This window comes from Camelus ferus, chromosome 13, assembly GCF_009834535.1.
Source record: "Camelus ferus isolate YT-003-E chromosome 13, BCGSAC_Cfer_1.0, whole genome shotgun sequence".
Taxonomy (NCBI): Eukaryota; Metazoa; Chordata; class Mammalia; order Artiodactyla; family Camelidae; genus Camelus; species Camelus ferus.
The window spans coordinates 36851585-36871523 of NC_045708.1; the positions used below are offsets into that span (position 1 = coordinate 36851585).

The following is a 19939-nucleotide window of genomic DNA, read 5'->3' on the forward strand; positions in this document are numbered from 1 at the left end:
GGGATGGGACTCGCCCAAGGACTGACCCTTCCATGGCTGCTCAGGCGGCCTCAGATCCCAGCTCCTCTTCTTCTTGCTAAGTGGCTGTAAGTGACTTTTCGAATTTGAGCCTCAGTTTCTCACCCTTTCCAGAGGAATGGCAGCAGCAAGGCTGCTGTGAGGACTCCGAAAGGGCTTAGGAGCGTGCTGGCCTGAGGCCGTAATCCCTGCACCCAGGGCCTGCCTCTCGCCTTCTGCCCCACCTCCCACAGGCTGAGCCCAGGTCCTGTCTGTGGGGTCTGTTCTATCCTCAAGCCCTACCCCAGGCCTCCCCTTCCTTGTTTCCTGGACCTCACTGGCCTTGCCATCTCCTGCCTCTCCCCACCCTGTGTGATCCTGTCCTTCTCTGTTAAGCCCTCCCATGGTTTCTACATCCCATAGATAATGCCGGTGCCCAGGCGCTGCCCTCCTCTCCAGCCCGATCCTCTTATCATTACTGCTCCTGCCCCACAATCTGATCACACTCAATACTATACCCACACTCAACCACACACCCCTCCTCAAAAAGATTCCACACTTTTCTGCCTCCAGGTCTGTGTCCATGCTGTTCCCTCAACTTGAAATGCCCCCCCACATCCCCTGACTCATCTGTCAAGGCCCCCAAGTGCCTCAAAGGCCACTGGGAACCCAGGGCTCCCTCCTCAGGGAGCACATGTCTATAACTGAGGCACAGGTCACACTGAACTTCTATCAGCAGAGGCTCAGCTCTCTCTCAGATTGTGGGCACCTCAAGGACAGAGCTTATATGGGATTTATCTCTGTCTCAGCACCACCGTGACACGCCCAGTGAGCCAGCCTCAGGAAGCCTCCCCCTCCTGCCTCCCTGCTCCTCCATAGCCCCAGACTCTCAAATAAAGGGTGTGGTGGGTGGGAGTGGCATTTAGTCTAACGTGCGCAGAGAGCAACAGGCAATGAGGGTTGGGAACAATGCCAGTCCCTCTGTGTACCTGGGGGAGTCATGTGTCTGGGCCTTGATTTATGCTTCTGCAAAATGGGGACAATACTGCTGGCCCACTCAAGTCCCTGTTGGGCTGGCTGGGAATTACCCCGCCTGGCACACAGCAGATGCTGCAGCGGCTTTCACTCCCTTCCCTACACTCCCTCATTAATTATTTTCCAAACTCCTCAGCGCCAGGCTTATGCTGGGAACTTCAGGGGAGAGAGAGATGACTAAGGTTTATAGACTTGTTCTCTTGTAAAATCACATGACTTTACCCAGTTTCCTGCTTTTCTTATTCATAAAATACTTCTGTAAGTCAAGTTGCTTTTCTACTTCTGGGTGATTCTCAGGAGATACTATCCTTGGGAGTCAAAAGTTTATGAAGGAAACTGGACCTTGTAGCTGCCAGGACACCTCCCAGGTCTTTGCTAAGAACCACTTACCTGAGGGCAGTGGCTTGTGGAAAAGCAGACCACAGCCCACAGTGGGGACAGAACTCAGGCTTCAAGGTCCCTCAGACACAGGCCGGATTCCTGGCCTGGCTAGTTACAGCTGCGAACCTCTCTGAGCCTCAAGTTTCTCCTCTATAAAATGGATACAATGATCCTTCTCTCCCAGGACTTTGGGTGGCTTAAATAGGTCCCAGGCCAGGACCACAATGCCAATACTCAGTAAAAGTGAGTCTGAATCCCTCTGTGTCCTGCCAGGGTCAAGGGTTGTTGAAACATTGAGAAGGGGTTTCCCTGGCAGCACACAGACCCAGACCCCCCGCCAGGGAATCCCCTCCCCTCAGGCCTCTCCAACTCTCACCTCCCCTCCCCCTCCACAAGGTCCCAGGCCCAGGACTCAGCCCCACCCTCCCAGCCCAGTAGGAGGGACGCCCCACCTGGGCAGCTGGCAGGCAAAGTGGAATTTCTAGTCTGAGGCCCAAGGCCCCCAACATGTACCTGCAGTTGGAAATCCTAGCCCCTCCCCAGCCCACTACCTGGAGGCCCACCAAATATGGTCTGGACTGGAATTCAGGGCACAGAGGTATAACAACCCCAAGACCTAAGGCACCCCAAGTTTAGTTTGCACTCCACAAAGTTTTTGTTTGTACATGTGGCATCCAGACCCCTGGGAGCAACAATCTCCTCACCTCTGAGCTAGACCCAGCTCTGGACACGCTGCCCACTGGGGTCTCACCCATCAGACCAGCTGTCAAGATGGGAAGGGCACTGGAAGAGCCATCAGAAGAGCTGAGTGACACTCCTTAGCCACCTGGAGGTTAGCTGAGCCCAGTGGCCTCCAGCCCTTCCCTCCTCTGCCAGTAGCCAAGGCTCAGGCCCTTGTCAGCTACTGTCAGGCATTCCTGTCCCCACAATCAGGCCTATAGACTCTGCCCAATCCCCACTGCTCTTTCTTGGGAATTCCCTCCAGGCCCAGCCTAAGGCTTTAATTCCCGAAAACCTCTCTGGGTGAGGCTGCTCTAGGCTGGAACGCAGAGGCAGCCCCTCTGTCCCCAAGCCACTTTCCTTCATCTTCAAGAAAGTCCCCCAACCCCAGTTCCCACCTCGCTGCCTTCCTCTCCAGCCCAAGCACCTTCTGGGGGACTTATATCCCCAGTCCACCTGATGTCACCCTATCCTTTCCTTCCTGGGACCTGCCTCAGCTCTCCCTACTCCAGCCAGGCTGAGTGTCTCTGTTCCCCAAATACACTAGATCCTCATTCACTGCCAGGCCTTTGCACAGGCTGTTCCTCTGCCTAGAAATGCGCTCTCCATCTGGCTGACTCCTCCTTATCCAGCCTATCTCAGCGTAAATGTCACTTCCTCCAGGAAGACTTCACAGGTGTGTGATCTGTGTACAGTCACACAGGGCCATGCCCCAGAGGCCCCAGGCTTGGTTTAATGCTCTGTTGTCACCATCTTGAAATCCTATAATCCTTAAAAATCTTTGAACAAAGGATTCCACATTTTCATGTTGCAATGCACAATGGAAATTATGTGGCTGGTCCCAAAGCCTTCCTGGCCAGCCCCTACCCACACGAGTTGGGGTCCCTGTATAAGCACCACCCTTACGGCTTGTTTCACTGGTTCCCTGAGTGACTGACAGCAGCCCACGCCTCACGCAGTACTGCAGCCCCAGCACCCTGCACACTGCTGCCAGACACACAAGGGCACAGAACCATCCATGGGTGCCCAACCACCCCATCCTAGGGGTCACACCTTGACCTCATCATCAACCCAAGAAGAGCTCTGCTTCCAGAGTCCTAAGTGATACCACCCACTGCCCTACCATAAACTCCCTACCTTCTCTCTCTCTCTCTTCACTCCCACTGCCCCATCTCCTTACCTCCAGCTTGTTCTCCCTTCCTTACCCCCACCTGAGCTTCCTCTACCAGCCACTGTTATCAAAACCCTCACTGCTGAGCCTTCCAACCCACTGCTGCCCTGGTTAGGAACCCCGGCCCAGGAGCCACGCAACTGCCCACTTTCTCCACAGTGCGGCCACTGAGCAATGCAGGAAGCCTCCAGCCACAGGGACGGAAAAACACACTCCAAGCGGGGCCACCAACCTCAGCCAGGCCTGTCATGCCACTCAGAAACTTCTCCCCAATCCCTGTCACCACCCTCCTCAACCACAGCAACCCGGCCCCTTATTCTCAGCAGCAGGAGGCTTTGCCTCCTTCCTGAGAGGAATCCCAGGACAGTGCAGGGACACACCTTGAACTTGCTGTACCCACCCCCCAACCCCACACACACATCTGATCTCATGGTAGAGGAGGCAGGCATGAGGCCTTCTGTCCAAGGTAAACTTCTCCACCTGCTTGAGATCCAAGATGGCCCAGAAGGCAGAGCTGTGGAGCTGATGGGGCCTGGATTTGAATTCTAGATCTGCTACCTATCAACCATGACCAATTTTTCATCAAATGAATGGAGTAGCTATCATGTTCCAGAGATAGTGCTCCGGGACAGACAGCATGAAGTAAAATTAACTAACAAGTGACAAAGGGAGAGCAGAAGCTGGGTGGTGGGGGCGGGAGGAGCTTGGTGAGCCCAGTTCCTCCCCAAGGGCAAAGTACTGATAACAATGAAATGAGACTGTGTGTACAATGAGGAAAACTGAATGAAGCTGAGCCCCAGCATCTTTTGAAGCTTCAGGGGCAACGAATGTGGAGGGGAGGTCATTTTTTAGCAAGAATTCTTTTCTCTAGACCAATGGCTCTAAATAGAGATGGGGAGGTATTTTTACTGCACCCCCACCCCCAGCCCTGTCCTTCTGACATTTGGCAATTTCTAGAAACACTGTTTGGTTGTCACAAGAAGGGGTGGGGAGTGTGCTAATGACACCCACTGTTTGAAGGGAAAGCTCTTAAACTCAAAAAGAAAGATCCTTTTCTGGAATGGGGCAGGGGTTCAGATAAAGAAAAGCTACACTGCCTCACGTGTGAGGTAAAAGTTAGCCTCACGGGAAGACTGTTCTCTCTGTGGTGCCTCCTTCAGGACAGGCATTGCCTCTGGTGGTGGGGGGGGGTGGCCTGGGCCGCAGGACCCCTAGTAGAGTATCCTCCTAAGGTGAGGGAAGGTGAGCCAGCCCCTCAGTGAGGTGGGGGCTGGGGGAGGGAGGAGAGCACAAGGAGGGTGGGGTGGGTAGTTGTAGACAGAAGCCACTTAGGGACAGACAGGTAATGACCAGGAGGGAAATGAGGCCGGGGAGCCTTCTAAGAGCACTGGGAGGGGACCTGGTTGTTCAGCGATAGAGCAGGATGGAAACAGGGTGGGGTTTGGCCTGTCACAGATGGTGGCCACACTCTAGCTGTAGATCCTGCCCTGCCCCACCTCAAGCCCAGATCCCCTCAGAGGGTGGAGTTGAGGTGTGGGGATGCTGCCCAAGCGACTGTAGTAAGACTCATGGCTATGATGCCCCAGAACCCCCACACCCACAGTAGCTAGGCCATTGACCCCAGACAGGAGAACCGTGGGTCAGTCGGGTCTAGAGAAATTGAACAGGCCAAGCTTGCGGACTTGGGAAAAGCTGTCCCCTGCATCAGCACTTGCTTTCCCTAGGGGTCTGGGGGCACCAGTTGTGGCAGAGGACAACCTAGAGCTGAAAAGAGGGGATTAGGCAAGTGGACCGCAGACATGATTGGATCCCTGTCCCTCACCCCTATCCCAATCCCAGAATTCAGGCAGCCAGGGATTCTCTGTCCAGGTTGAGGAGTGAAGAAGCTGACACCTGGGGTCTGCTCTCTGCCAGATCATCCCAAAGCTGATCCCACCAATTACAAAGCTGCTTGGCCTGGACTTTCCAGTCGGTCATTGAGTGAATTTGCTCTTAAGTATGACCAGACAGGCAGCCAGGGACCAGTAGGCACTTCAGGAAAGTCCCTCATGAGGAGAGGACTCCCCCCATTACACAGAAAAAAGAAACCTAAAGAAATCTGAGACTTTTTAGGAAAAGAATAAAATATGTTAAAAACAGAATAATCTGTGATAATATTAATAAAAACAATAAATATTCAGTGGAACGCTTGCTATGTGCCAGGCCCTATCCTAAGGACACTCATGTTTTAAATATAGATATGAAGAACAGAGTGCACTCATAAACCAAGAACTTAGATGTTTTATGGGCAAAAAAAGAACATTCAGAGAACACTGAGGAGTATTAGGGGAATTAATCATATGATTACACACAAAAAAGAAAAATCGATGGAAGGATTTAATGTTAAAGCTGAGAAAGTCTCCTAAAAATCAGAGAAAAAAAAGATAAATAAATATGAAATTGAGGCAGGGGGTAGATAAGTAGCTTAGAAGAGAGCTGATCCAGGAAGTCCAATATCTGACTTAAAGAAAGCCCAGGAAACAGAACATGAAGGGATCATACAAGAGAATTTCCTAGAACTGTTTCCAAAATACAGAAAAACAAGGGAAAAGACCTACATTCTGGCACATCATTGTGAAATTTTGATTTGCAGGAATGAAAGAGAAGATCCTAAACATTTCTGGAGAAGGAAAAAAGATCAACGTGCCCAGTAAAAAGAATGAGGACTCTCGGGCTACAGGAGAAGCCAGTAAACAGGGCAGAAAGCAATGCCTTCACCTTTATGAGGGGGAGGGATTCTATCTGTGCAACTCTTCCTCAGGAAAGAGTTTCTAGAGGATACGCTCTGGGAAAATAAGGGAGGATACAAGAGAGAAAAAGCCAGGCCAACCAGATAGGAGAGAAGCAAAGGGGGTTCCAGGAGGCAGCTGGAAGGTGGCCAGTAGATCCAGGGGACAGGTTTCCCGGAAAAGGAGGGACTGAGGGCTTATCTGCTATGTCTGAGCATTTAGGGAAAACCTCATGACCTGATGGAGTGGTTACAAAGAGTTCAGATAAACGTATAGCAAATTAGGCAAATAAAAAAACAAGTCAATTATTAATTCCAGAAAGGAAATGTAATCTTACAATGTAAGACTTGTCCCTAGGATGAGCATAATTATGTAATTACAATAATGAAAACACTGATGACTGATTTAGCCAAATACTGTGATACAATGGCAGGATGAGGATGAGGGGAGGGAGGAGGGGCAGGGATCTAAGAAAGCTAAATTCTTGTCAACCATTAGGTGATATTTAAAAGCAAAAAGTAAACAAGAGTGTATTTTATGGTATGTGAATTATATCTCTACTTAATTTCATTTTTTTAAAAATTAGAAAAAGTTGTAAGTGAAAAAGAGCAGTCTAAGTGTATTATTTAGAAATAGGGCAGTCAACACTAGAAGAAATGACTAAACTACTGTCATCATTGCCCTAAAAGGCTTGAGTAAAGGCAACGCAAGTTTTTGCACTTCAGAGGAAAATAACAAAAAGGGGCTATTTTAGAGCTTGATTCAGTGGGGATAATAAATCAAAGTGGAGAAGACCACAAGAACCTAAGGAGAAGGAAGTCACAGTGACCCTGGGGAAGGCCCAGCTGTTCACGGCTGTGGAGTGGGGAGCCTGAGCCATTTTTATAGGAATCTCAGGGGTCATGGTGACTCAGAAGGCCAAAGGCATTCAGTTACAAGGGGTTCCTCTCACATAAGACCTCTGATTCTCCACCTGATACACTATCCCTATACTCACATGTGTGTGTGCACACACGCGCCCTCCACCCCCAACCTGGGCTGGAGCCTCACCTGGGCTTGAGGTAGTTGAGTGCTTCTGAGAACTGGTTGGTGAGGAAGAGGTCCAGGGCGGTCATGCACTGGTCCAGGGCCTCACGGAGGCTGCTCACAGGAGTCCTGATGGAAGAGACATGGCGTGACCCAGCAGCCCTCAACCCTGGTCCTGGCTGGAACAGAGCCTCCCAAGGCCCACTTGACCTCCCTGGTGGTCCTTGAATGAGTGTCACGAGCTCCTCCAGGTTGTTCACTGTGTACTAAGACACAAAGGAAAATTTGGACCTACCTCTAAGTGTTCCTAAATGTGGGAGGGGGAGCAGAAGGGGGTTGACATCAGAGCTGGTGGAAAGGATTTGTGACGGGCTGAGGATGGAGTAGGTGGGGTGGTGGTGCAAGGAAGCCTCAGGAATAAATTTATTGTCTTACCTCCCACAAGGGTAAAAGGAGTCTTTGTGGCCCTTCTGACCCATTGGGCTTTTCTGCCCCCAGTGCAGGGCACAGCCCACCCACTAAATCCCACTTCAGTCTTTCCTTCCTCCTGCTGCTCCAGGCCTGCTCCTGGCCTCCCCAGGCCTGCACTCTAGAACCCCACCGGCGCTGTCACAATGGGCCACAGCAGGCAGCCAGCCTGTAAGAGCTGCCCAGGGCTTTTATGCTCAAGGGTCACCTTCCCAGTGGCACCTCCAGCGTACCCAACCTACTTCCAGTCCTTACACTTCTACAGCTCTTATCATCCTCTGACTTTTTTTAAACTTATTTTTGTGTTTATTATCTGTCTCCTTCCACTAAAGTATAAGCTTCCTGAGGGCAGGAATATTTGTTTTGTTCACTGCTTGTTTCACCAGCATCAAGTATCTGGTACAAAATGGGCTTCTGATAATTATTGGTTAAGTTGGTGAATGAATGAATGAAGAGTCTAAGACCAGGAGAGCAAATCTCTGACCTTTCTGAGCCTTGGCTTCCCTTCTGAAAGATGAGAGATGATCCCAAAAGTTCTATCTGATGGTCTTGTAAACATCTCTTCACAAGGGGTTTCTTGAGGAGAGAAGGTGCCAAAAAGCTTCTCGATAATCTTGCTGAAAGGAGATCCTTTTCCTCAAAGGTTAGTTAAAAGTTCCTTCTCCACCAGGTAAACTCTAAACATATCTTAAGGCCTAGCTCTAATGTCTCCTCCACTGTCATGCATCAGCAGAACTTACCAAGCAAAATGAAACATGTATTCAAAAGTATTCAAAACTGAATTCTTGCTTGTTCTCCCAAATCTGTTCTTCCCAGTCTTTGCCATCTCAATAAATAACACCCTCTACCAAGTTTCTCAAGCCAGAAATAGTCATCCTTGACACACCCTCCCCCTGGCCTCCGTCATCTACTTCATCAGTAAGCCCCATCAACTCTACCTCCTGAAGATCTCTTAATCCACTCTCTTCTACACCCAGTGCCTTTCAGTCCTGGCCACTCTCATCTTTACCCAGGTTTGATGGAAGACTCCTTCCACTCCTGCCCACTCCTAACTCTTCTCTCTCTCTTATCCCATTTTATTCCATGTCATGTCTCTTAACTCTCTTCTTTGCCATCTCTTTCACACTCTCTGTTAGATTCTGAGTGATTTCTTTAGATCTTTCATTTCAGTACTTCTCTTTAGGTGTGTCTCATCTGCTATGTATCCTGTCTACTGAGTTTTTAAATTTCAATGATTTTATTTTTCATCTCCAGAAATTCCACTTCCTTATTTTTCAAATCTGCTTGGTCATTTTGGGCAGTATTTTGTTCCCTACGTATTGTTACAAGTCCATGTTTGATTTCTTTACACATTTTAAACATAATCAGTTATAATCTATATCTCATCATTCTAGGTTCTTAGGCTCTGATTCTGCTATTTCTTGCTTCTGGTGTCTATTGCTCCCAGTGTCTTGTTTCCTTGTGTGTTTTACAATTTTACCATAAGCTCCTATTTGACTGATCCCAAAGGGATCTTGAAGAACCCATTCCTCCAGAGAAGATTTTCATTTACTTCAGCCAGGTTACCTGGGGTACTACTACCCTAAGACCACTTACATTGCTTTTTTAGTTCAGTATTTCCAGGACCACAAAGGTAGTGTATATTCAAACCCAAAATTTGTGTGAAGGCAGACCAACATGCATAATTTTCTAGGGAGCCTCTGTTCCACCAGAACTGTCATCTCCCTTTGCAGGTAGATGGGTACTTTTTTCTGGTCAATGCCCCTATTTTCTGAGGATGCCCTTTGAAGATGCAAGATGCATGTGGGGGTGGCAAGGAGGCAAGTTCAGCTCCTCATACTGTTGCTGGGTAGTTCCAGGACCTTATTTCCCATCCCTTACATGCCATTAAAACTCAAGGCTTAGGTTTCTGCAATCTGTAAATACCCTCAAGTTGCTGTGGCTTCATCTCATTTACCAGCCTGATTGCAGCTCCCTCTTAGTTCTTGGCTTGAGAGGATTTGTTACTTCTGTGGGAGCTCAGGAATGTAATTCAAAGGATGTACGTTGTAACCCATCCAGCCTCTAGGTAGTTTTTTTTTGAGGGAGAATGTTGGAAGCATTATTCCCTTTACTCCATCCCTCTCATAATAGCCTAAGCTATCTTTTCAAAACCCACGTCTGACCATGCCACTCTGGACTTGAAATCCTTCACTGCTTTCCCATTACTCTTAGGATAAACACCATGTTCCTTCCCAGGGCCTAAAAGGCCCCACTGGAAGCAGCCCTTGCTCCCTTCTTCATGAGACGGGAACAGGGTCTTACTTTAGGCCCAGGGCTTAGCTTAGTGAGTGGTGTTCAGCTCATTGTCTCTGTTGGATGAATCAACGAAGAGGCAGTGAGCACCTACCGCCCTGGGCACTTAACGGGTGTTCTCCCCCTGAGCCCCAACAAAGCCTTGTGAAGTGAGGTTATTATCTCCACTGTAGATGAGGAGACAGGCACAGAGGAGAGGTGAGTTGGCCAAGGCCATATGCCCAAGTATGGGTTCTAATCCAAGTTTCTGCCCACCAGCTCCATCCCAGGGCTTCAAGTCCATTGTCCTGGCTTCTGTCCATCTCTAAACAATTCCAGAATCAAGACCCTACCTCCTATTTCTGCACACACCCCACACCCATGTCCACCCCTCATCAAGAAAAAGGTTCTACCTCCTAGGTCCACATTCCCTCCCCTGGCAGCCCCAGCCCCTCTTCCTCTTAACTGTAATGAGGGGGGTCTGCAGTGACCTCTCTCCAGACTAGGAGCTTCTTCAGGGCAGCCCTAGGGCTGAATTCCTTTCTCCTTCCCTCCCCCAAATACCCACTAATCTGGCTCCAAACCTAGGCCTGCCCTTGAGGAGCTCATGGGTTACAGAAGTGACAGATGTAGGCGGAGGCAGAGAAAGTCAGAGACATTGGGGTTGAGATCATGGGAATCACTGGGGGCTGACGAGGCCCAGAAGTGAGGGTGGGGCAATCAAGGAAGCTTTCTGGAAAAGATGGCCCTGAATTGAGGACAAGGTGGAGAAAGAAGTCCCAGAAGGGGAAGAGTGTGAGCAAAGGGCTGGAGGCACGGCACTACAGTGGGAAGGGTGCCCAAGCTGTCATGCAGCAGGTGGGGAAGACAGGGGCTCTGGAAGGCCCGTAAATGGAGGGGTGAGGTGGGGGCGTCCCAGCTAGCTGGCAAGCTCAGGCAGGCTGGGGACATTCACCCCATCTAACTTAATAATAGCACTAACAAATACCCATCACCACAGTAAGAATATCACTTCAGGTTATCTAAGTTGATAACTGCATTATTTCGCTCTATCCTCTCACCAGCCCCAGAGGGGCGTGCTCTTATCTGCATTTGACAGATAAGGAAGTAAAGACAGTGAAGACAGGAACCTGGTTTCCTCCTCCCAGGAACCTGGGAGAAGACAGAAATACTTTCTGCAAAAGCAACCTTTCCCCTCCCCTCGCTGTAACTGAGGTTTCCACTTCTCCACAGGCTGTCCCCAAGTCTTTAAGGCCTTTCTGCTCCAATCCACCCTGACAGGGTCCAGGCCAATAAATTCCTGGGCTCCTGAGTGGTGATGGTGACCGCTGGCAAGTGGGGGATGTTGAGGTGTGTGGAGCCAGGAGCATGGCTGGTGTCTAATACCAGGAGCTTTAGCATAGTGAAGGAGGGAGCTTGAAGCCAAGGTGAGAAGAGAACTGAAGGGTGGGAGGGAGTGTCAGGTCTGGAGGCTTCCCACTCTCCCCTTTCCTCCCACCTTCTCACTGCCTGGAAGCTGTTACCTTAGTGCCTGGTGGGCAGAGCTGGGTGGATCTGGGGGACCCTCAGTCCCTGCTGGAGATAGAAAACCCTCCTACCTTGATCCCAGGCAGGGTGATAAGGGGTGGGGCAGTGGAGGCATGGGAAGACAGTCACTCAGAGAGCAGGCTGGCGTCTGAGATGGCTTTTACTCCCTGCTCCAGCACTCAGGAGAACACTGGCTCAGGGGTCAGGCAACTTGTCCATGGGGACCTGTTAATTTCACAGTGACCTTTCTAAATTGCAGATATGATTGTGACTCTGCTTCTAGAGTCCTCCTTAGCTGAGGGAGTGATATGGTGCTGCCTAGGCAGCATGGCCTTTGGGAGTTTTGAAAACAGACAACCCTGGACTCAAGTTGCAACTCAGCAATCACTTGCTGGAGAAACTCTGGAAGGTTCTTTAACCTCTATGAGCCTCAGTTTCCACACCAACGAAATGGGAATGACAGTACCTATCTCCCAGAGTTGCTGGGAAGAATGATTGACAGAGTGTAAAGCACAATAAGAAGTATTCAGGTAATGTTAGCAATTTTTTCCCCTAAGATTATGTATTTCCATCATTTCTTTTACCAAGCAGCATTACTTTTCTAACGAAACCAAGTAACTCTACAAGATTGAGTGTGAAAACCCTGTGACCCAGTGATTCCGCTCCAAGGAACCTGGCAATCTGGAAGAGCATTCACACATGTGCAAAGGATAATCATTCAAGAACACTCACTGTTTGAATAGCAAGACACTGGGAACCACCACAATGTCCATCAAGAAGGCTGGATAAATACACAAAGGACGGTCTCTACCTCGGGTGGCATATCATACATCAGGGAGAGTGGGGACCAGGGCTTCAAGGATCAAGAGGGCTAAATCTCAGAAACCTGAAGCTGAGTGAGAAAAAGCAAGCTGCAGACTGATTCATGCTGTATGACCCCATTTACAGAAAAATTTTAAAGAACAACATTTTTTTAGACTTATACACAGTCAGCAAAGGAATACAGAGAATTGATAAAAACAAAATTCCAGATGGTGATTACCTCTGTAGAGGGAATGGAGTTGGGAGAGACAGAAGTCCACAGGGGCTTCAATGGTATCTGCCATGGTTTATTTCTTTAACAGAATATGAAATAAAGGGGGCATAATGTTAATATCTGAAAAAGCTTGGTGACAAAGGGATGGAGTTCATCTTATTATTTGCTATATTTTCTGAAAACTGAAAATATTTCAGAATTTTCTAAGTGATGGAAATTTAAATCTTGGTTTGTTTTCCACTGACCCTCATACAGGAAGCTGGGCCCAGAACAGGCCTCGGGAGTGCTTGCTGAGTGACGGAATGAGCATGGAGCTGCCATGCCCCTGCTCTGCTCGCTACAATAGCACTGACCAGGGTCAGGGGCAGATTGACCTGGAGGGCACACAGGTGACAGGTATGGTTTAGTACAAGGAAGACTCACCAGTGCTAGATGGGCAAGCTCACTGCCCCAGAGTCCAAAAGAGAGGCCAGAGAAGCCCCGGGGTTGTAGAAGGGACTCAGACAGGGATGTGAGTGTATAAAGAAGAGGGATGAATGCAGCTTCTAGCCTACAAGTTCAGGATTCTTTCATAGGTGCCCTGCTCCGTGCCTGTCTTCTCTCCTGAAAACCATTTTTCTCGGCCCAGTGGAGTAGTGCTCAAGGTTGGACAGAAGGGACTTAACCAGCTTCCAGATTTACAAAGACCAATCCAGAGAAGGAAGGGAACAGCCAGCCCAGCCTCTCTGTATTTTCCAAAAGAGGGACCAGAAGTCTAGGGAAGATACAAGACTTGGCCAAAGTCATACAACAAAAATGGTCAAGATAAGACTCACCAAGCAACCCTCCCCCAAGCCAGGGTGTCCCCCAGCCACCCAACTTCTAAGCCCTTAGCCTGGGACACACACAGGCCCTGTGGAGGCCTCCAGCTGACAGCTGGCACCAGCCTTGTCATTTCCCTGTTCTTGTGTTAGCTCTGTGGCCCTTGGCAAATATTGTCCCTGGTGGTGAGGTTCTGGGCAGAACGGGCGCCCCTCCCAGCTCACCTGGGCAGGATCTCCACCCAGCAACCTCCCAGCAGTCCCTTCTTCCAACAGCGGGGCTCCCAGCCCCTACCCTCTGAGGCCCAGGAATGGCAAGTGTTGCTCCAGATCTCCCAGAAGTTATCAGCTGTCACTGCTACAGGGGCAGTGGAGGAGTCCTGCAGGGTTCCTCAGTGGGGTGGGGATGGGCAGGAGTGCCATGCTGAAAGTGGCAACAGGAGCCCCCTGGCTCCTGCTGTGCCCAGTGGGCCTGGGCGGTTCCTACCTTAGCCTTTAAACTCCTCCAAATAACCCTGAAGATGAAGTAGTGTCTGGCATCAGACAAAGCTGGGTTCAAATCCTAGGCCGACCTCTCACCTCCTGGGAGACCTAAGACAAGTCACTTAAGAGCTATGCCTCAGTTTCCTCACCTGTAACGGTGATTGTAAGAACCACCTACAGGTGTAAATGCCACGAAGGACAAAGGCGGCTCTGACGTGGCTGTGGCCACAGCTTCAAGAGAAAGTTGAGACCCAGAGAAGAGAGGCTGACCCAGGGTCCCCAGCGCCTCCACTGCGCCCGCGCAGCCCCTTCCCCGCTCCGCGGCAGCGGCGGCACCCGGAGGCGGGGCGGGGGGCGCGGTGCCGGCCGGCCGGCAGGGGCGGCAAGCCGCAGTGCGGGCCGCGAGGGAGGCCTGGCCCGGCCCGGCACCGCCCCCCTCCCCCGGCCCAGCCCGACCCGCACCCCCGGGGGCCGCCCCAGCGCGCACTTACCCTGCGGGTGGGGAGCCCGGGGCGCCGGCAGTGGTCATCGCCGAGGCGGGCGGGCGGTGTGCCCCCGCCGGACGCCAGCCGCGGCCCAGGTGCTGCCGCCGGAATCCCGAGCGGGTGCTGTGCGGCCGAGCCGCGGACGCGGCGGCCGGGGAGGGGCGCGCCAGGGGCGGGGAAGGCGGCGGGGCCGGGCCGGGCCGGGCCTCGGTCTGCCCTCCCGCGCAGTGGGGCCAGGCCGACCGCAGACGCTGGCCCAGCAGCGAGCGGTGGGGTCTGCCTGCGGTCGGCCGGCTGGCGGAAGGCGCCCCCGCCCCGACAGGTAAGAGCCCCCGGCGCCCAAGGTCTGTGCGGCCCATGCCGGAGACCCCGCTGCGCGCAGCCCCCGGGAGGGGAGCGGGAGCTCGCTCCTTCCTCACGCAGCCCCACCAATCTGAGCCCAGAAAGTTCTCCGAGACCGGAGGTCCACCTCCCGGCCTCCCCCCCACCGCCCTACTGCAGCGTCCCCCACCCGAAGCCTTCATCGTCCTACTGCATTGGTGGAGGGCATTCAAGCAGAGACAGATATGGCCTCCAGAGTCAGGTTTGGATTTTAATCCCACCCACTTGCCCACAGCTTGACTGTGTTTGCAGGAGACCAGAAGGCAGAAAGTAGTTCTGAGTTCAGCACTCAACTGCCAGCCAGCAGTTCACACTTCCCTCCTCAGATAATCCCTATAACTGCCATTTTACAGATGGGAAAACCGGGGCACAGAGTTCATGTGACTTGCTCAAGGCCACTCACCCAGTAAATGGCAGGCAAGTTGTGATTGGAACTCAACCCTCCTAACTCCAAAGTGCGCACTCTTACCCCTCTTGATCCCCTCTGCTCTGAATCCCTAGGGTCTATGTGGGGTTACCCATAACACTCCTCAGAGGCCTACTGTGTGCCCAGCCCCTAAGGCATGTGTCTAGGAACAGGGTTGAAGCCGACCTGGTCTGCTGGCAGAAAGAGCCAGTGGCCCATGAGGAGTTAACCAGCTACCACCTCCAGGCCCCAGATGCTCTTAACCATGACTCATCAGAGCACATGGCTGCCATTAGAGCTGTCCCTTAACAAAGGCAGGGGATAGAAGGAGGAGGGACTCCAGCGCCCCTGGATCAGCGCTGAGCTCCAGCATGTCAGAGGAGGAAACAGGAGGAGCCTGTGGAAGCAGCCATGATGTAAAGAGGGCTTGGACTAGGTCCTGGGAGAACCAGGCAGATTGGGCCTGATGGCAAAAGGGAGAGGTTTAGGGAATTACTGTCTAAATCTAAACAGATGCCTGGAAAGGTGATGAGTTCTTACTCTGTCCATATGTGAGCAGAGGCCAGATGCTCACTTGCAAGGGTCATCCCACCTCTGGGATTCTGACATAGACACAGAGAACATAATTAACTACAAGGAGCAGGCTGTGATAACATCTACCATCATCTACAGGAGTCCAGGTAAGGGAGAGTGCCATATAGGCTGGAGGAGTCTGGGGGCTTCCTGGAGAAGGTGGGCACTGAGTTGAGCCTTGAAGTTTATATTATTTATACACAATGAAGTCATGGGAGAGGTGTAACAGATACACCTCTCCCATGGGTACATGGATGAAAAAGCATGGAGGTGGACAAAGGCACACTGATGACAGCTGGAGTTTGTGAAGCTGCAAAGAAGAGCAGCAATGTGTATAAAGAGGAGCCTGGGTGATGAGGCTGGGGGGAGGGGGGTTGTTATCACATGCCATACACTTGCAGGTCTCTAGGTATTTGCATATGCTGTTCCCTCTGCCTGGTTCACACCTTCTTCCCTTGTCACATATTATTCATTCATTTAACAAGATGGTGATCCAAAACCTTACGATTGAAAGGCTTCTTAATAAAGAATACACATTTACTGATACAAAATTGCCAGGGTCCTCCCAGAGCCTTGGGAGGGGCCAGGTGAGTGAGGGGTTCAGAAGCTTTATTCTACATTAGCTTTAAGGTAGATCTTTACTGTATTCAACCAACATTTATTAAAAACCTGCCATGTGCCAAAGCTCCTACTTGCCCTGAAAGTTTCAGGTCAGATGCTGCCTTTTCCAGGAAGTCCTTTCTCCCTGGCTGGGTCAGGGGCTTCCTGGGCACATCCTGCTCTAACTTCCCCTAATCACCCTGGGCTAACACTCGCAGTGTTTGGTGGGGATGGAGTGAGGTTTGTATGTGACTGTCTCTGCATCAGACTGGGAGCCTCTACAGGGCAGGGCCTGGTCAGACACCTCTGTGTCAGTGCCTGACTAATCACCAAACATTAACACTGGGCCTAGCCCTTTACCATTTTCCTCCGAGGTAGTGATTATAATAATGACTGACATTCATCAAAGGCTTATTATGTGCCATTATACACCCATTACACATATAAGTGTATAATATGGATTAGCTCACTTAATGCACACTTTGAGCCACCTCTCTGAGCCTCAGTTTCCTCATCAGTAAAAGGGAAATACTGCCTGCTTCAAAGGGTCATTGTGAGGATTAAGAGTTCGTATGTGTAAAATGCCCAGGATAGTGCCTGGCGTGTAGCACAGTACTTTGTAAGTGCTCTGATGATGGTGCTGGTGGTGCTAAGGTAGATGCTATTATTCTCCCCCTTTTATAGATGAAAACTGAGGCTCAGCTCTGCCTTCAGAGCTGGATCTCTGCCCACACCACAACAGTGGCAGGGATGATGGAACCACTCATCTGGTGAATCAGAGCATCAGAGTGGCACGCCCCACAGGAGGGTTCCACCTGGGCAGTTCCCAGCCTCCAGGAGCTCCAGCCCAGCCCCAACCCTGGGGAGCCTGTGAATCACCATTATTTCTGCCTCCCAATCCAGTTGACCCTGCTCAGGTCTCCTGCGCATTCCCACCTCAAGCTGACAGCCAAGCCCTGGGGACCAAGAGAGCATCCCCAGTTCTTCCCTCCCTTGCCCGGGACCTGTTTCCTGGTGCTTTGTACCTGGGAGATTCCAGGCCTGCTTTCCTCTCTCATTTTCTCTTCAACCTTTCAGAACAAGCCACTGGGCTCACTGCACTTCTCAGAGGCGCTGGGGACCTCCATAGACTGGTTTTGCCAATACCATCTCTCAGTTTAAGAAGGACTTCAATAAGTATTTGTTTAGTGAAACCACCTCGGAATGCTCCAGAAAGCTCCATTGTAGCTTTATCTCCCATCCTACAACAAGAAAACCAAGGCTTGGACCAAGTGTGACTTGGACTCAGGTGTAGCCATATCTTAAACCAGGTTTCAACTCTCTATCCTGTACAAAAAATGTATGGAAATGGTGGGGGGGAGGTCACAGAAATAGGCAGTGAGCATGTGAAAAGTGATGCCACTGTAGAAAGAGCTTAAGCTGTGAAGTCAGCTCTGCCCCTGCCCCTCTGAATCTCTGTAGTCCTGGGACAATAGTGCCGACCTCTCAGGGAGGCTGGTAGGCTTACTGAGCATTACATGGGTGACCCTGTGTCCCCTTCCGTATTTATTCTCAGCCCCTTTCTCAATGTCTTCACCCAGGCCTTTCCCTGGCATGAAGCACCCCCACCTCCACTGTCTCCACAGCCCAGAACTGCCCCCCTCGGACTCTAGAGCCCTCTCAGCCCAGCTGAGCTAGGGACTAGAATGCAGGTTTTCTTAAAGGGAGTGAGCCCCACCTAGCAGGTTACAGGCTTGGGTTCGTTAATAATTCACAAGTAAACAGGATCCACAAAGGGCCCTGGAAGAGGGCTGTGGCAGCCACAGTTCTTCAGTTTTCCCTGAAGAGGCCTGGTTCTTGGGCTGGCCCCCTTCCTCCCCATGGACTCTGGCCTCCACTAGCTGTGTAACCTTGGGCAAGTTGCTGCCCCACTCTGGCCCTTAGTTTCTCTCTTCCCACCAAATATAAGGGGGAGAGAAGATTGGATCAGGAGGTCAAGGGCCCTCCCTGCTCTGATGTTCTCAATTGTGGGATCTGAGCTCTTTTACTAAAGTCTGGTCTCCAGGAGCTGCCAAGGGTGGGTGGGTCTAAAGAAGGAGCCCCAGTCAGGCACAGGGGACCAAGAATAATTTTGAAGATGCAGAATGCAGATGAGGGGTTTCTGGCATTGAATGCTAGCTATCCTGTCAGAGGTTAGAATTTGGGCTGCAGAGCCAGGAAGATCTGGCTGGACTCCTGGCCCCACAGCCCAAGCAAGTCACCCTACTACCTTGAGGCAGGGCAGGGAGTGGTTCAGAGAGCAGGTTTGCAAGCCAGGGCTTATACCCTGGTTCTGACACTCTGGACCAGTGACTTCATCTCTGAAATAGGGATGCTGATGACACCAACCTCACTAGGTTGTTGCAAGGATTAAATGAGATTTTACACACACACACATACATAAAGCACTTGGAATGGGGCCTTACCATTATTCTTTGAGCTTTAGTTTCCTCACTCATAAAGCAGGGATAACAGGATTGTCATGAGCATTAAATAAGCTAATAGACCCAAAAGAGCTTTGGAACCATGCAGGGTTGTCCGGAGAAGGATTTCCCCTATGATGGGCACCCAGACCTGGCCAGGACCACAAGGACAGAGCAGCACCCACTGGACACCTACTACATGTCCTCAGGGCAAACGTGCTACTTCACTCACTGCCAGTGGGAGTAGAAAGTGGCACCATCTTTCTGAAGGGTAACTGGAATTATGGGCTGAAAGCTTTAGAAAGATGATCCAGTAACACCTGGGCAACAAATGCGTCTGAAGAAGTAATCACAGACACAGACACAATCAGTTATGACATAAGGATGTTCATCATAGTGTTTTCTAAAATATACAGCTGGAAATAACCTAAATGCCCATTGATAAGGAATTAGTTCAATGAATTGTAGTGAATTTGTAGAGTGAACTGTTATGCAGATGTTTAAATTGTGTTTATAGAGAATTTATTTGCCTGGATTACTACATTGTCTTCTGACTGGTTTCTCTGCTCCTACCCTTGTCCCCCTATTGTCTCCTCTTCCCTCAGCACCAGGCCCACTTGATTAGATCATGTCACTCTTCTGTTCAAAACCCTGCAAGGCTCCCCATGTTGCTTAGCGCACAAGTTGAAGTCTTCACGTAGCCATGAGGCCCTGAATGGCCTGTGCCCCCATCTGTCTGTCTGATATCATCTCCCGTTACTCTCTTATTCAGCTACACTGGCCTCCTTGCTCTCCTCTAAATGTGCCAGGCACGCTTCCACCTTGGGCCCTTTGCACTTGCTGTTCCCAGTGCCTGCAATGCTCTTCCCTCCCTCACCTCCTTCAGGTCTCAGCTCAGATGTCACCTTCTCCCTGAGGCCTTCCCTGACCATTTTACTTAAAATAAAACCCTTGCCATAATACTCCCAGTTCCTTCGCCCTGCATTATTTTTCCATAGCACTTGTTATCTGACATCCTGTATATTTTGTTTATTCATTCAGTCTGTCTCTCCCTATTAAATTCTATGCTTCACAAGGGAAGAGGTTTGTTTGTTTGTTTGTTTGTTTGTTTGGCTTTGTTCTCTAATGTATTTCTGGTGCCCAGAACAGTGCCTAGCACACAGTAGGTGCTCAATAAATGTTTGTTGCATGAATGAGTTTTTGAAAAGGTAGGAAAATGTGAAGAAAGCAGAATATAGAATTATAGTCTAGTACTAAAAAGAAAACCCCAATGTCTATGCATTTGAGAAAGTATGAGGAGGCCTCAGTTTCTGCATCTATTAGAACTGGAGACAGCAAGACCCTCCCTGGTCAGAGTTGTGGTGCAC

General features: G+C 50.6%; 1 protein-coding gene across 3 annotated transcripts in view; it reads right to left on the reverse strand.

Annotated features, from left to right (window-relative positions):
- TTC39A (tetratricopeptide repeat domain 39A) overlaps positions 1 to 19939 on the reverse strand; it is a 48082-nt gene that overhangs the window by 22022 nt on the left and 6121 nt on the right. The window contains exons 1-2 of one of the 3 annotated variants that reach the window (XM_032494253.1): positions 14178 to 14657; positions 7123 to 7227 (exon numbers count right to left, since the gene is read on the reverse strand). In XM_032494253.1, coding sequence (XP_032350144.1) covers positions 7123 to 7227; positions 14178 to 14530 — 458 coding nt within the window. In that variant the 5' untranslated portion in view covers positions 14531 to 14657. Of the gene's footprint in view, positions 1 to 7122; positions 7228 to 14177; positions 14658 to 19939 lie in introns of those variants that run through there. The other 2 variants (XM_032494256.1, XM_032494255.1) reach the window with 2 other exon arrangements.